At 36.7% G+C, this 18,004-nt stretch overlaps 1 protein-coding gene across 1 annotated transcript in view; it reads left to right on the top strand.

The window, feature by feature from the left end:
* The window catches only part of LOC107563767 (myosin-9), a 48,042-nt gene that overhangs the window by 10,306 nt on the left and 19,732 nt on the right, over positions 1–18,004 (top strand). Inside the window, 18 exon segments of the mRNA XM_016248708.1 lie at positions 849–1,005; positions 1,408–1,430; positions 1,715–1,719; positions 2,825–2,937; positions 3,676–3,677; positions 5,769–5,861; positions 5,947–6,010; positions 6,503–6,601; positions 6,734–6,877; positions 6,963–7,058; positions 7,988–8,259; positions 8,349–8,547; positions 12,776–12,801; positions 12,892–13,013; positions 13,203–13,272; positions 13,357–13,517; positions 14,656–14,764; positions 14,866–14,997. Coding sequence (XP_016104194.1) covers positions 849–1,005; positions 1,408–1,430; positions 1,715–1,719; positions 2,825–2,937; positions 3,676–3,677; positions 5,769–5,861; positions 5,947–6,010; positions 6,503–6,601; positions 6,734–6,877; positions 6,963–7,058; positions 7,988–8,259; positions 8,349–8,547; positions 12,776–12,801; positions 12,892–13,013; positions 13,203–13,272; positions 13,357–13,517; positions 14,656–14,764; positions 14,866–14,997 — 1,887 coding nt within the window.

The raw sequence follows: 18,004 nt of genomic DNA, 5'->3' as shown, positions 1-18,004 counted from the left end.
GGGGGTAATGGGGGGGGAATGGGGGGGGTTAAGTTAAAGAATGATGGAGAAGGAGACGAGGGGAGCAGAAGCATGTCTGAGAAAAGACATCTGTCTGATCCGAGTCTCTACTAGACACCGATAGGATCATCTGATCTGGTTAAGATAAGTCAGGCTTGGTTGATCCAGTCTAGGTTGCAATTCTTTGATCCAAATCCCCTCTTAGGTCCCTTGGCGAGTGTTACATTGGCAAAAACCACTTGCATTTGCTTCAGAAAATTGTATTTTTTGCTGTAGGCCAAAATGAGTTATGATAACAGAAAAGAAAAAAAAAATATGTACAGTATATAAAACTTATCTAAAACATTTTAGAATAGCTCAACCTGATTACCACAGTAACTAGAGTAACCACGCAACTGAAGGGTTTCACTTCACCTTTTTGCTTACAATTTTGTTCTTGTGGTTTCGTAATGCAAAAATAACCAACGCAACAAATGAAACCTGCTCGCATGTGCTTTCTGCAGTGTAGCTACATTATACTGCGGTAGACAAATTCAACATTAGCAAACAGATTTTGTGGGAAAAAATGTTTGGTGAAATGTGTTTACGCACGGTAAATTTAATGTTATTTTGCTCTCTGCTAAATCCAGAATTTGTATTAGGTTAATGATGTTATGTAATCGGAGTAAATTACATTTTGACAACACATTCACATATAAAACACTTATTTTAAATTGTAATACTATTTCACGTGGTGAGCTGGAGAGACTTTTTTTTCAAAAACATGACCCTAAGTCTTTGAATGCTGATGTTCATGTTGAGTGTGTGTGTGTGGTCTGGTTGTGACTGACTGTCTCTGTTCTCCACAGACGTATTCGGGTTTGTTCTGTGTGGTCATCAACCCCTACAAGAACCTGCCCATCTACTCTGAGGAGATTGTGGAGATGTACAAGGGCAAGAAACGACACGAGATGCCGCCACACATCTACGCCATCACAGACACGGCCTACAGGAGCATGATGCAGGGTATACACACACACACACACACACTCGTCCCACAGGATGCAGAGTTTGAATGACAGGAAGAGGAATTGACTGAACTGCAACTGAAAGAAATTTAGCAGTTACACGATAGTCATTTCATTAGTCCAGCACAGTCAAAACATAAATAATTACATCATTAATTTAGACTAATTATACGTCTTTATGTCCTGAAATATAAATTGATTTGATCAGCTTTTCTCTGCTGTCAGAGCAATACACAACCATGAAAACAAGATGCCTTTAAAAAATAAATTATAATACCGCAAGAAAACACTCTGTGCCAAATTATGTTTAATTTGTCAGTTTTGCTATTGCAATTCGAAAATTGTTAGATTACAAATAAAGCATAATCTACCCCTTAAATCCAATCTCAAGAAATAGGAGACTTAAAGTTCCAATCTGCGTTAGTCATAGAACTATAATAATAAAAAAACACAAATAAATGATTGCTAATAATTTTTTTTTTTAGGTTATAAATATTTTAATATAATGAACAATAAAAGCTACACTTAGATCAGCTATATTAGTTTCATTTTTTAAATTTTACTTTCTTAAATTCAAATTTGAATTGCAGTTCTACATCCTTTTTGTTACCTCAGTTCAAATTATTTTTCAAAAGTAATATTTACAAATAGGCCAGAGAAAAATTCAAGTAATATGTAGCAATTTGTCGGGTCTGTTGATTCAAAAGTGTGTGTATATATATATATATATAGTTCAAATCCACACGCCAAAACAAATTTCAAGTTAAAGTCCAAGGTCCAATAGGAAAAAGAAACAAAAATGAAAATTGAAAAAAAGAAAGAAAATTGTTTGCTTGGTGTGAATAAAAAAATAATAATCATAATTAAAAAAAAATATATATATTTTTTTTATATAGGTACTAAAAACAACCATTTAATTCTGCTTTGTTATATTTATTTATATATATATATTTTTTTTTATTTATTAAACTTCAATTGCAATTCTACATTCTGTTTGTTACATCAAAAATACATTTTTACAAATAGGAAAGTTTTGTGACACATGTATTTGTTGATTTAAACAAACATTTACATTTAAAATCCACAGAATCCACGTGCCAAATCAAAAATGAGTGTTTGTTGTGTGGGTTCAACTTTATTCACACAAATAAAAATGAATGGAAAAAAATCTTGATTTGATTGTGAATGTTGCACAACCCTTCACACAAGAAGGGTCCAAGAAGTGTGCATTTTTCTGGTTGAGCGTTTGTCCCGCGGCGCTGTCCGGACCCCCCCGTCAGGCTTTAATTTGGCCTCCTGCAGCGAGACTCGGCCCCACTTTAACCGCTGCTCTTACAGTCTGACAGCAGCTCATGTTCATACACGATCAGAGCCTTTCTCTAACAGGTTTAATCCACTTCAGGGGGTTTGCTTTGGATGGATTATTGAATTTTCAGCATCATAACGCCAGTCTTCAGCGTCACATGATCCTTCAGAAATCATTCTAATATGCAGATTTGCAGCTCAAGAAACATTTCTGATTATTAATATCGAAGACATTTTATTTTTCAGGATTCTTTGATGAATAGAAAGTTCAAAAGGGCCCTTCAAAATATGTAATTACATTTTTTTAAATGTAAAAATCTGCTGATTTATTATTATGGTCTGAGCTTTCGTCATCATTAGACTGTCTTTTTATTTGCCATTTGGCAAATGTAACGGCTTTACTGACGAGATGCGCATGAAAATCGCATTAGATTTTTTGCACAGCCCTAATGAAATCATTAAAGATGTTGATTTTTTTTTTTCAACTTATGTGTGTGTTTGCATATGTTCAGGGGTGAATCTGGTGCCGGAAAGACAGAAAACACCAAGAAGGTCATTCAGTATCTGGCACACGTGGCCTCGTCCCACAAAACCAAGAAAGACCAGGTTAGTTGTTCATGAGACCGTTCAGTCTTTCGGTTTCAGAGATGTTCTTCATGTAAATCAGCGGTGGACTGAAGGCCATTTTTCCTCATTTAGCATTTAGCTGGTTGTCGTTCTCCACCCTGCTTTCATCTGCTTTCACATGGTCTTATCAGATCAGGCCGAGCCGGAGGAATGCGGGTTGTTTTGGGGGTTGGGAGGGTTTTTAACGCAATTCACAAGCATGGTAATCCATTAGAGAAGCTGTAAGTCCTGCATCAGGCCTGGAAAGCGTTCACAAACAGCCCAGTCCAGTTTACTCCACCCAGACATTTTAAGACATCCATTGTAATGTTACAAGCCAAATATAGCATCACATCACCCTTTAAGATTTAAGATAAGATTTTTTTTAAAATATTCTAAAGGTTTTTTTCTTTTTTTTTCGAAAAATGGTCAGTGAAATGAGATGCTTAACCATCTCAAAATTCAACTAAATAAAATATTATAAAAAAAAAAAAAATCTTATTTTCTTATCTAATTTACTTATTTTTGTGTTCAATTTTATGCTTTATATTTTATTTTTCCAAACCCGTTTTGCATATTCCTGCATATTGTTTCAATCGGATTTGAAACCTTATATTTATCTTTTATTTTGACCATACATATTTTTGCATGCTGTAAAATACATTTAAAAATTAACTAAAATATAAATGCATTCATTCATTTATTTTATACTTTATTTAATTTTTTGGACCATATTTCTGCATATAATTTCAGTCAGATGTAAACCTCATTTTAGTATTTCTTTCTTTTTAGCATACATATTTCTTGCATATTGTTATATACTTGAAACTTACTAAATAATTCATTAAAAAAAATTTAAAATAGAAAATATGTAAAATTTATTTATTTTGTACCTAAAGCAGTTTGTTTGGGGTTAAATATGATCATGATCCTGACGGTTTTCTTGAGATTTGCCCAGATAAATTGTGCAAATTGAGATTTATGTGATCATTAGGCCTGGGAAATGAGAAATGTCACGATTTGATTCGATTCACAAATCTCCGATTTGGTATTACTTCATTTGAATATGCAGGCGATCAGGTAGCCGAAGTCGTTTTTTTTTTTTTTAAAGGAAGAAATCATTCAAATAATGTGTACATTATACAATAGACCCTATTAGCTGGTACTTAATACATTAAAGTGACTTGTAAACAAACATTTTAATGTCTTTGTAATAAACTTAATAATGCCACTGAAAATTTATAATAAGTGTTGGTTACACTTTATTTTAAGGTGTCCTTGTTACAGAGTAATTATAAATTTAAGTACTGTAATATTAATTAATATATGGGTAGGGTTAGGATTAGGGTTACTTGCGTGTAATTATGTATAGTTTATTGTTATTAAAATAATAAGTGCATGTAAAACGTGACACAAGGACACCTTAAAATAAAGTGTTACGTAAGTGTTTACGTTAAATATAATGAATACGTAATGTAATGCATATATTTCGCGAAATTCTCCTTTCTAGATTTCATTTGTCTAGCTAACTATCGCGTTGATGGACAACGAATGTCGTGACTTTACGTGACGTATTGTTTACATGCGGTTTTCTTGACGTCTTTCCGCGGTTGAAGCACTAACTGATCGATTAAATGAGACCTGATTCATTTCAGTAAGTTATGTAATGTATCTCTGATGGTAATTCATGGCCATTTTGCGTAGTAACCAGCTGTAAGAACAAGAGAGGATCGGTTGACGCTCGGCAACGGCTAAAGCCAATTTATACTTCTGCATCGAACCTACGCCGTAGCTTACGCATAGACGCCTTCCCATACGCCGTAGCCTCACGTGCACCTCTCCAAAAATCTAACCGCGCGTCAATTCTACGCGGACCGCGAGTGGCGGTGATTGGTCTTCTAGAACCCCTCCCTCCGTATGTACTTGAGTTTTGTGTGTGTTTATGTGCACTTTAATATATTTTAATGTTACGCCTTCTTATATAAAATAAAATAAAACAAAGCAAAGAACAAGTGTCTTATCATTTATTATACTAAAGCATTATACATCAGTAGTTGTCCGCGACAAACAATGTTGATCTGCCGTGGTACAAGTCCTTGTGGAGATTGAAAGAATGCCATCTTCTCCTGTTCCGTTGTCTCTTTTTATTTATTTATTTATTTTATTTATTTATTTTTGTAGTAGTTTTAAATAATGATTTGATATTTATTTGCCGCCGTCAAGGCTTCTCCGTCATTTTGTTGTGTTTGTCATTTTTATTATTTTTTTTATGTGCCTAAATATAAAAAAAACTTTTTTTTTTATGTGCCTTTTTTATAGGCTATATGTATGTATAGGCACATAAAAAATTATAATAAAAATTTCGTTTTACCTATTTTAGTACTTTAAATTTAACTAAACAAAAATGTTGCATCAGAAACTAACTAATAATAAAATATGAAAAAAAGTGTTTTTATAAATTTTTGTTTTTTGTTTTATTTTCAGTTTTAGTTTACAATAATGATCCTGGCTCCAGATGAGGCTTAAAGCTGAGGTTGTGTTTAATCCAGGGTATTCCTTTTAAAGTGAATGAAAGTTGATGTGAGATGAGTGTCAAATGAAAGAGTCGTTTGGTCATTGGTTTGTTGAGTTTCGAGGTGATGGGCCGCTCACTTTGCTGGTGTTTTGGGATTGGGGATCAGGACATGCTTGTCTTTGTGTGTTTGTTTCAGCGTATTTGCTCCTCTGTGTGCAAAAAGCTTGTGATGTTGTGTTTAAGGGCTTTGCTTTTGACAGCCAGACGTGATCCGCTCTTCGCCGTGATTCGTTTGAACTGATCTCAGTCGTGGATTGGTGTGTTTTTGAGTGCAGGGTGAGCTGGAGAAGCAGCTGCTGCAGGCCAATCCCATCCTCGAAGCCTTCGGCAATGCCAAGACAGTCAAGAACGACAACTCTTCCCGATTCGTAAGACTTTGCGTTATGGCAGACTTTTCGCATATAAGTCTGGCTGTCTACGTGTTATTTATCTTTTGTCTTTTCTGTGTTTTAGGGCAAATTTATCAGAATCAACTTTGACGTTAATGGGTACATCGTCGGCGCCAATATTGAAACCTGTATCTTTATGAGCTAGTTCATATGTGGTTTAAAAACAAAATGTGAAAAAGGAGCTTTTGTTAATTGATATTGTTAAATCTGGGTTGTTAATTATAATAATAAAGGAAATGCAGAATCATTATAAAAATTATTATTGTTGCTATTTTTAAAGTAATAAATTGTGAGAATCTCCTAATCACTCCAGTTAAAAGCAAAAAAAAATAAAAATGCAGATAAACCCCAGTTTGTTGGAGATGCATATTATATTTTCAACATATAATTTCTTATTCAACGCAGTTTATCTATTTAATTTTTAATAAATGTTAAAAGGCCAATGAACGTTTCTTTGACTCTACATCAAACATAAAGCATCTGCTAAATGTGTAAATATAAAGCAGGAATAATTAATGAGGCAAGAATTGAGACTGGTTAAAAAGACCCAGGCTGTTAAAAGCCTTCATGTGAATATTCGTGCATCTGTCCTGTTGTGTGTCCTTGACTCTTACCGTCAGACCTGTTGGAAAAGTCCCGTGCGATCCGTCAAGCTAAAGAAGAAAGAACCTTCCACATGTTCTACTACATGCTGACCGGCGCAGGAGACAAACTGCGATGTGAGTGTTCTTCACTGCTTTCATACATGATTTTTGATGCTTAAAAATGATTAAAATCTTAATAATAGTAGGATGAGACACTTATGATTAGGAATGAATGTAAATGATTCGATTGGTTTCTTCACTCACCAGCTGAACTCTGTCTGGAGAGCTACAATAAGTACCGGTTCCTGTCCAATGGGAACGTGACTATTCCAGGACAACAGGACCGAGACATGTACCTCGAGACCATGGAGGCCATGAGGATCATGAGCTTCCCTGAGGAAGAACAGATTGGTGAATATACTTACTGCCGTTTTCAAATATGACAATATTATCTGCAGTATGTTTGAGGTTTTTAATTGTGTGTTGCCCCCTGCAGGTCTGCTGAAGGTCATGTCGTCTGTGCTACAGCTGGGTAATATGTCCTTTAAGAAGGAGCGTCACTCGGACCAGGCCTCCATGCCTGATGACACAGGTAAATACATCTTTTTAGCTTTACAAACACGCCCATCAGGCTATATTATCACTATAAAGTAAGCAGGTAGTTTTACATGGTTTCTAACAAGTCAAAACTGGTCATTAGCTGCTCCAAAATGGTAAAAAAAATGATCATTAGCTGTGTCCAAATTGGTCAGAAATGGTCATTAGCTGCTCTAAACTGGCCAAAAATAGTCAGTAGTCAGTCTAGATGGACAAAAATGTTTATTACCTACTTAAAACAGGTAAAATGGTCATTAGCCAGTCCAAACTGGTCGAAGATGGTCAATTGCTGATCCAAACTAGTCGAAAATGGTCATTTGCTGGTCCAAACTCATCGGAAATGATCATTAGCTGGTCCAAATTGGTCAAAAATGGTCATTAATTGCTACAAGCTGGTCAAAAAATGGTCATTAGCTGGTACATACTGGTCAAAAAATGGTCATTAGCTGCTCCACAAGAGCCAAAAATAGTAATTAGCGGCTACAGCTGTTCATAAATGTTTATTAGCCGGTCAAAAATGGATATTAAAGGCTTTTAAAATGGTCATTAGCTGGTCTATACTGGTCAAAAATTACCATTAGCTGGTCCAAGCTAGACAAAAATAGTCATTAGCTGGTCCATCCAGTCAAGAATAGAAATTAGCTGGTCCAAACTGGTTGAAAATGATCATTAGCTGCTCCAAACTGGCTAAAAATAGTCATTAGCTGGTCAAAACTGGTCATTAGCTGGGCCAAGCTGGCTAAAAATGGTCATTAGCTGGTCCAAACTGGTTTGAATGGTTAATTAGCTGGACTACCAGCTGATGAGGCCAAGGTTGACCTGGTAGAACATCTTAGTCAGGCTAAGAGAAGGTAGAGAAGGTAAACCAGCAATTTGTGAGTTATCAGTTACTATTTCTAAACGACTTTCCCTTCACTTCTCCAGCTGCTCAGAAGGTGTGCCATCTGATGGGCATGAACGTGACCGATTTTACACGCGCCATCCTCTCGCCCCGGATCAAGGTGGGCCGCGACTACGTGCAGAAGGCCCAGACGCAGGAGCAGGCCGAGTTTGCGGTGGAGGCTCTCGCCAAAGCCACATATGAGAGGATGTTCCGCTGGCTGGTGATGCGCATCAACAAAGCTCTGGATAAGACCAAGCGTCAGGGCGCCTCCTTCATCGGCATCCTGGACATCGCCGGCTTTGAGATCTTCGAGGTACAGTACATTCCTTCAGCTTCATGGGTGCTTACAGTGGGATTACCCACAATTCCTAGCTGTAACTGAGTTTCTGTTCCTCTCCACAGCTGAACTCTTTCGAGCAGTTGTGCATTAACTACACTAACGAGAAGCTCCAGCAGCTCTTCAACCACACCATGTTCATCCTGGAGCAGGAGGAGTACCAGCGCGAGGGCATCGAGTGGAGCTTCATCGACTTCGGCCTCGACCTGCAGCCCTGCATCGAACTCATCGAGAAACCCGTGAGCATCTCTTCACTCCTAGACTCCTAGAATGATCATGTGACCCTAAATGGAGCTGTTTTCATGTTTGAGATTAGGAATCGAGAACTTGGAAATCCATTATTTTAAAAATACTGAATCTGGTTTCATTTCCATGATGTCTTCACGATCTTCTGCTTATGTTGATAAAAAGGTAGTAGCTAATTTTAGGCTTCTAGTTTGTCAAAACTGCTCAAAGTTGATTTAGCTAGACTACCAGCCAATAGGGCCAAGGCTGACCTGGTAGATCATCATAGGGTGCTTTCACATTTGGTTCGCTTGTCTGGTCCGAACCCGAGTTCGATTGCTCCTCCTCCCCCTGCCCCTGCTGGACTGTGTTCATATTATTTTATTTGGTCCGAACTAGGGATGTTCATTTTACCTGGTTAACCGACGGTAAGAATTTTGATGATTAATACAATCAGTTAAATGGTTTAAAAAGTCATTTAGTTATTTATTTTTTCAGTAATTTATCAAAATATTTCAAACGGTTTGCTGCATGGTTAAAATACGCTACGCGTATAAAAAAAATTTTTTTTAGGGGGGGGAAAAACAAGTTGCGTATAAGTCGCATTTTATTATTTAATTCAGAAATGGACCTAATGCCGATGCGAAATGTTTACAAACATTATAATAAACACTAAACATAGCTAGGCTATTTTAGTTCCCCTCACTCCACAACAAATCCTTTCAATTAACAGTATTTAGAAAATAATTAAAGAATTAAAAATGTAAGAAGCTATAGCAATATAAATGACAAGCCAAAACTAATTAATTTAGGTTAAAACCAAACCGAAACCAATGTTGGGTCTCTCATTCCACACAAAATCAAATGTTTCCGTATTCGCGATGTATTTGCATGGCAAATTATTATGTACTTCACTCGTGTTCCAATATCCACGTAAAACAAAATGTTTTACATCACGGCGGTACAGTGATACCACTTAACCTTAACGGCTTAACAGATTTTACTAAATTAATTTTTTTACTACATATTTTTTTTTCCATATGTTTGACTGACTGTATTTTATTATGATAATGAACAGGCTGCATTGTCAAGGTAGCAAAGCTTAACTGTGTGCATGCATCCGGCACAATCACTTGGATTTTTTTCCTTCTAACAGTGAAAGAAACTACTCCTTTTAGTCAGAAAGATAATCGCAATTGTTAAAGGTTTGCCTTTATTTGTGTACATTCACAATAAAATCAAATCTTTGTGCTTTTGTAAAATAAGCCTAAAGAAAAATAGGATGCCGCTTTCTGCCGTCTGGTTTCCTTTCGCGCAGCACAAAAATGAACCGAAACTCTGCATACTAGGCTACTTGTTTTTCTTACATTTTCTTAATTTATAATTTGTTTGCTGCTTTTTGCGCATGTAAAATGAATCCCCGGGAAACAAATGTTAGTATTTTAAACTGGTCACAGACACTTATCCTTTTTAATTCAATTCTAATTTAAAATAATCTTGTCGGGTTAACGAGCGTCGGGTGTCGGTTAGGAAAAATAACCGAAATGAACATCCCTAGTCCGAACCGCGGCTTTTGGTTCGGTACGTATTACAAACCGAACGATTCGTTGGACTAATCCGATTACATTTGGAAAATAAAAGATCTTACCGTGTGTGAAATATAATGTTCTCAGTGCCACTTATACTATTATACTATTAATTATTTTTTCAAACTCAGACTCATTGGCCTTGAGTTTTGTGTTTCTGCCCCTGCCGTTCCCGCACAAGGTTGTAGCACTTTAATTCATAAATGTGATCTAACAAAGGTAAAGGGCAAATTTTGACCATATATGCTGTTTATATTGCTTGTAATATGGATGAAGTAAACATCTGTTGAGTATTTCAACATATAATTTTTGATCGAATTACCGGCAATTTGGCGTCAATTGATTGAACTAACAACAACAAAACCGTGACACCGTGTCGTATCGTATTGTTACACCCCGAGATATACAACTCTCTGCTTGCAGCGCGTCAGTCACTTGTCAGGAAAGTGAGTGAAACGCACACAAACACACATTTTTATCAAATAGTAAGTTATTAATAGCGTTTCACTTCTGCGATTTGGTACGATTGCGTTCACATCAGCAGCGAACTGTACCGGAGTTCACATGAACCGTACCCCAGACCCCCCTTTTTAAGCGGACTCTGGTACGGTTCGCAGGTGCGCACCCAAGATCGGAAGACGGCGTACACATCATCCAAACGTACCGAACTCTGAAATCAATCTCTTAGATGCTTAGAATGACCATGTGACCTTTAATAGAACTATTTAATGTGTAAATATTAGTCAGATTCTGATGTTTAAGATTGGGAATTGAGAACTTGGAATCTGTTATTTTACAAATTATTTAAAAAAATAGTAAATTCAGTTTGATTTCAGTGTCTGATTTCAGCTGGTTAAAAATTCTCATTAGCTTGTTCAGACTGGTCAAAAATGGTTATTAGCTAGACCAAAATGGTCAAAAATAGCCATTAGCTGGCTCAAACTGATTGAAAATGGTCATTAGCTTGTACTAGCTGGACGAAAATGGTCATTAGCTGGTCCAAACTGGTTAAAATGGCTATTAGCTTTACCAAGATGGTGAATAATTGTCATTATCTGCCTGATCTAAACTGGTTAAAAATGGTCATTAGCGTGTCCAAATTTATTATGGTTATTAGCTGGACCTAGATGGTCAAAATGGTTATTAGCTGGTCTAAACTGGTACAGAATGGTTATTAGCTGGTCTAAACTGGTTAAACATGGTCATTAGCTTGTCCAGACTTGTTGAGTGGTTATTAGCTGGTCCAACGTGGTTAAAAATGGTCATTAACTGGTCCAAATTGGTCAACAATTGTTATTAGCTGAACCAAGATGGTCAAAATAGTCATTAGGAGGTCTAAACTGGTTCAAAATGGTTATTAGCTGATCTAAACTGATTAAAATGGTCATTAGCTCATCCAAGCTGAACAAAAATGGTCATTAGCTGGTCTAAACTGGTTCAAAGTGGTTATTAGCTGGTCTAAACTGGTTAAAATGGCCATTAGCTTGTCCAAACTGGATGAAAATGCTCATTAGCTAATCCAAGCTGGACAAAAATAGTCATTAGCTGGTCTAAACTGGTTCAAAGTGGTTATTATGTGTTCCCAACTGGTTAAAAAATAGTCATTAGCTGGATCAAGATGGTCAAAAATAGTCTAGATCAGTGGTTCTCAAAGTGTGGGGTGCGCCCGTGCGCACGTTTCTGCTTAAATTTTGTTTAGTGTACTACATCTTAATGCATTTATGTTTGGCATGAATATGTTTTTTTTTAATTTGCAATTAATGTATTACTGTTAATAATGTTTATAGATAAAACACACTTTCTACAATGTATTTGTGGATGGAATTTATTTCAGTTTTCATTTAAATTCAGGATTTGTTTTTTTCTTATGTGCTTTTGTCGATTTATTAGTGTGTTTTTGTTAAATTTTAATATATCTTATTTTTTTACCCATTTTAATTTCTTAATATTTAATTTGTATGATCGATTTAGTTAACATTTTTAGTTAATGATAATAGCCCTGCTTTTGAACTTTACTCAGTTAATAACACCCAGTGTGAATACAGTGCATAACATGCATCATTGGAGTTATGGCAATAATTTCTTTCAATTACTTTTTCTGTCGTCTTCCTTTCTGACCAATAAAAAAATAACAAAAACAAAAAATTACTTACCAAAGTGAATTTTCACTCTTATTTTGTGCTCGTTGAGCCTCATTCATGAAACACGGGCAGAATGAATTGTTTGTGATTATTGTTCTGAAATCTGTGTCATTCAGTTCAACTTGTGTTCTCACGAACGAGGTGTTTATTTTGGACCCTTGAACACACACACACACACACACACACACACATACATAAAGATGACACACACACACGCACGAGGTGTTTATTTTGTACCCCTGAACACACACACACACACACACACACACACACACACACACACATACATAAAGATGACACACACACATGTACGTGTCACCTGCACTGCATTGATTTGGATCATTTTCCCGTGTGCCTCCCCCCCCCCACACTCTTCACCAGCATCGTGTGTGTCTGTTGTTTGTCACCAGTGCTGACGTGTATTTGACCCACTGAACTGTGGGCAGTTTTCACATCATGACCAGACTGCATGCCTGAGACGAAGCTCTTACAGCTCAGTGACTGTCTGTCTGTCTCTGTGTCTGTCTGTCTGTCTCTCAGTGGACCGTATCGTGGGTCTGGATAAGGTGGCCGGCATGTAAGTTGAGCGCACAGTACACATAAAAAAAACAAAATTGTCCTGAATTCATCATAAACGTTTGCGTTTTGTGTCTCAGGCTGGTAAGTTGGACCCTCACCTGGTTCTGGATCAGCTCCGGTGTAATGGTGTCCTGGAAGGAATCCGTATCTGCAGACAGGGATTCCCCAACCGCATCGTCTTCCAGGAGTTCAGACAGAGGTTTGCTGCTTTCTCTGAGTGCAACTTTTCACATGAATCAATTAGTTCTTCAGAATAAACTCCTTAAATATTCCTCTTAAGAATCTTATTCTCTTCGTATATGATTCTCATTGAATTAGTTCTTACTAGTGTTAGACCTGATTGTGTGTTTCCATTGATGTTAGCATTGGTTTGTGTTTTTTCACTCAGGTATGAAATCCTCACGCCCAACTCCATTCCCAAGGGATTCATGGATGGCAAACAGGCTTGCGTGCTGATGGTGAGACTAGTTTTACAGTGAAATAAACTGGTTTTAAGTTACTTTATTTTAAGTTTCCTAAACTGAGGTTCATCTGTGTGTCAGATCAAAGCGCTGGAGCTGGATCCCAACCTGTACCGGATCGGACAGAGCAAAGTGTTTTTCCGTGCTGGAGTTCTGGCTCACCTGGAGGAGGAGCGTGATATGAAGATCACAGACGTCATCATTAACTTCCAGGCCTGGTGCCGTGGATACGTTGCCCGCAAGTGAGTGTCACGACGCATGTTATAGAGTTTAATGACAGCTAATGAGATGCATAAAGCTGCTGAAGTCAAATGAACAATTATTTTACACAATATTCACTCAACATTGAAAATAGAACATTTTGTGCACTATCTAGTGACAAAATGATTTGCTGATGAGTTCTTGCTAGCCAGACGCAGTTGGTATCAGTTGGAGGAACATTGCTATGTGGCTCTTAGCCAGTTTCTACGGTGTTCTGGGTGGTTGCTAGGGTGTTGCTATGTTTTTCTTAGCCAGTTTGTAGTGTGTTGTGTTGCTAGGGTGTTGCTATATTGTTCTTAGCCAGTTTAGTGGTTACTAGGGTGTTGATGTGTTGTTCTTAGCCAGTTTATTATGTTTACTGGTTGCTAGGGTGTTGATATATTGTTCTTAGCCAGTTGATTGGGTTTAGTGGTTACTAGGGTGTTGCTATGTCGTTCTTAGCCAGTTTAGTGGTTACTATGGTGTTGCTATATTGTTCTTAGCCAGTTTAGTGGTTACTAGTGTGTTGCTATATTGTTTTTAGCCAGTTTATTGCGTTTACTGGTTGCTAGGGTGTTGCTATATTGTTCTTAGCCAGTTTAGTGGTTACTAGGGTGTTGCTATATTGTTCTTAGCCAGTTTAGTGGTTACTAGGGTGTTGATGTGTTATTCTTAGCCAGTTTATTATGTTTACTGGTTGCTAGGGGGTTGATATATTGTTCTTAGCCAGTTTATTGCATTTACTGGTTGCTAGGGTGTTGCTATATTGTTCTTAGCCAGTTTATTTTGTTTAATGGTTACTAGGGTGTTGCTATGTTGTTCTTAGCCAGTTTATTGGATTTACTGGTTGCTAGGGTGTTGCTATATTGTTCTTAGCCAGTTTATTAGGTTTAGTGGTTACTAGGGTGTTGCTATGTTGTTCTCAGCCCGTTTGTATGGTGTTCTGGGGGGTTACTAGGGTATTGCTATGTTCTTACCCAGTTTATTGGGTTTAATAGTTACCAGGGTATTGGGGTGCGATGTAGTTGCTGGAATTTTTGTCATATATAATGTAGAATCTAGACCTGCACATGAACTAAAGTCCATAGTCCATTTTTATCGCTGTCCTGTGGTATGTAACGGTGTGTGTTTGTCGTTCAGGGCGTTCGCTAAGAGGCAGCAGCAGCTGACAGCCATGAGGGTGATCCAGAGGAACTGCGCTGCGTATCTGAAGCTCAGGAACTGGCAGTGGTGGAGACTCTTCACTAAGGTTCATAAAACACGCACATATGTTCAAATGCGCTGTTATTCTTGACATGTGTTCCAAAGGTATGCTGTGTGTGTGTGTGTGTGTGTGTGTGTGTGCTTCAGGTGAAGCCGCTGCTGCAGGTGAGCCGACAGGAAGAGGAAATGCAGGCCAAAGACGAGGAGCTCAACAAGGTTCGGGAGAAGCAGATGGTGGCTGAACAGCAGCTGAAGGAGATGGAGGTCAAACAGCAGCAGGTAACGTGATTTAGTTTTATTTATATATATTTTTTTTCAATTATATATTATAAATTATATATTTTTTATGTCACTATAGTTTACTTTGTACATATGTATATATTATCAATTATAGTAAATTAAATCAGCTATATATTATGAATTAAACAATTTTGTGTCTGTATATGTTGAATTTTACATAAACTATATATATATATTATGAATAAAATTCTCTATTTTACATATTATTAATTAGACCCGTATTGTATGTATACACCATATTTTACATTATGCATATTTGCGTAAAAAATTATTATTATTAATTATACTAATTACATATTACCAATGACACATTGTTATATTGTATGGTATTGTGTGTATATATATATATATAAACATGACCGTTCGGTAGGTACCTCGGTTTTGACGTCACGGTTTGGTATGGTTTCGGTACAACAGGAGGAAAAAAACTAAAATTGTTTTGTTTTTTTATTTAAAAGGGACATATGACGTTGCTAAAAAGAACATTATTTTGTGTATTTGGAGTAATGCAATGTGTTTATGTGGTTTAACCCTTTGACGCGTGTGATCACACTGGTGTGATCAGTCTTGGCTGGTCCCTGAAGCGTACGATCACACCGGTGTGATCAGAACTTTCAGTGCGTCACGTCATCAACTGCTGAATTTAAATCCGCTTTCGCGCTTTGCCTGGAGCAGAGGCAGATCGGATGCGCTAAGCACTTGTCATATTATCACAAATATTCATTGTTTTCAACCATATAATACTTATTTTAGGTTTCAGACATTTAAATACACATAAGTACTAGCAAAACCATACATTTACAGTGAAAATACACACTGATGTCTATGGAAACGGCAATAATGATCCTTAAAAATATAATCTGACAACATGTTTTTATCGATATCATATACAGATTGTGTAGGTAACTATAAAGTTTACTCTGCTCTTCTCCCAGTTTACTGGAGACCTACTTTAAAAACGAGGCATTTGTTGCATCCAGTGGGGACATAACTACTGATTATAATGACTTATTCTGTCTTTTTACGCGCTGTGTTGCGTATCGCGCCACGTAAACATAAAACCATGTCTGCATTTGTGACCGGAGAAATGACAAACAACAAGCACTACACTGCTCAAAACTCTCGTTTGAATCGTCAGTGGCAAATACTTTAAGTATAAAAAAAAACGTACTTGCAGGCTGTGAGTCAGAAGCGCCAGACTGTCCTTGCAAAGTTGGAACTGCCCAACTTTATAGAAACAGTCTTTGAGCACAGACCCATTGTAGGCTAACGTTACTCTGCAGGTTCAGGAAACAGTCCTCCATAAAATGCGTTGCACACATCTGAATATTTGGGTTGAACTGTTCTGGAACAGTGTTGTAAATACAACTTAACCACCGATTTCTAGTTGTGTCCTCTTTCGGAAGACCAAACAAAGTATTTTCGCTTTCACAACGAAACACACATCGACACACACGGTGGGCTTGAGAACGGCAACCACATGTGATGACCCCGGGCTGGACTCCGCTTCGTCCACGGTGAAAGCCGATCCGGCGATCCACAGTGTGAAGTTGATATATTTCCTCAGCGACCAGCACGGATCAGCTCTAGGCATGACAAAGCAGATATCGTCCTCTTTTGGAAGACCAAACAAAGTAGTTTCACTTTCACAGCGAAACACACAGCGTCTTCACGACATGGCGGCGGCAGCAACAATACTACAGTGAGAATAAAAGTTACGCCTTCTTTCTTTGCGTGAACATTTGGGCGGTGTTATGCAAATCTTCCCACACAGTGACGTAGACATGTGGGGGCGTGTTTAAACGAGGCGTTTTAGGAGGGTGTGGACAAGTCTTAACTTTTATAAAGAATATCTCTTTGGGTTTGAAACTTTAGTCTTTGCAACTTTAGGGATCTTATCTATGCACGAACAGCTTGTAACACTCCAAAGAGAAAGGAAAATTTGAAATCGCATCGTATGACCCCTTTAACAATGGTTTACTTAACAAATTGCTCTTTCTTTAAATAAATTCAATTATAATTAAAAATTTCTTGGGAATAAAAATCTACCTCAGCTTTTGCTCTAAACTATAGGAAGCCCTTTTACATTACTATAAGGTTACTATAAGGTTAAAATCAATTACTATTCATTTTTAACTATATAATCAACACACAAAAAAAATGTATGCAAACATGTAATTTTTTTAATTAACCTCTAAATTATACAATTTCTATTTGTTGTTGAAATATAATAGTTTACAGAGTCATAGCTTGTTTCATAAAATATTTATTTAAACATACATTAAATAATTAAGACATCACTAACAGGTAAAGTAAATATAATGAAGTATAGTCTATTTCGTATAGTCTATTAGTATATTTCGCAAAATGTTCTTTTCTCTAGCAAATAACAAGCTGTAGACACTGATAACTTGACTGAGGTAAATTAAATGCTACGTGACATTTTGTTTACAAGCTGTTGTAATGACGTCTTTCTGCAGTTAAAACACTAATTGAGCGATTACGTGAGGGGTGAGACATTCATTCATGTTTATTTCGCGTTAAAGCTAGTAATAAAGAGGAAGGGGGTGATCACTCTCACTCGCGCTCCACGCTGCTCTCAGAACTGAGGCGTTTATACAGCGATCTGTCGCGCCACATCAAAGAGCGCCAAAACAGCATTTATTGTCTGAATTTACTTAAAAAATGGAACGATTTGTTTGGTACACATGCGTACCAAACCGAAAGACCCGTACCGAATTAATATTATTAATTTGTTTTTTTATTTATTATGTATATAATAAATGATGCTACATTTTACGTAAATTATGTATTATGCTATATTTAACATAGTGAATTATGCATATTATGCTATATTTTACATTAATTATACATTGTGAATTAAACATTATGAAATATTCCTTTTTTTCTATTTTATTTTATAGTGGGTTTTTTATTAATACAATATATATATATATATATATATATATATATATATATTTTTTTT

This window comes from Sinocyclocheilus grahami, unplaced genomic scaffold (assembly GCF_001515645.1).
Source record: "Sinocyclocheilus grahami isolate Dianchi unplaced genomic scaffold, SAMN03320097.WGS_v1.1 scaffold888.1, whole genome shotgun sequence".
Lineage (NCBI taxonomy): Eukaryota > Metazoa > Chordata > Actinopteri > Cypriniformes > Cyprinidae > Sinocyclocheilus > Sinocyclocheilus grahami.
This window is presented reverse-complemented; position numbering and strand designations above follow the sequence as displayed.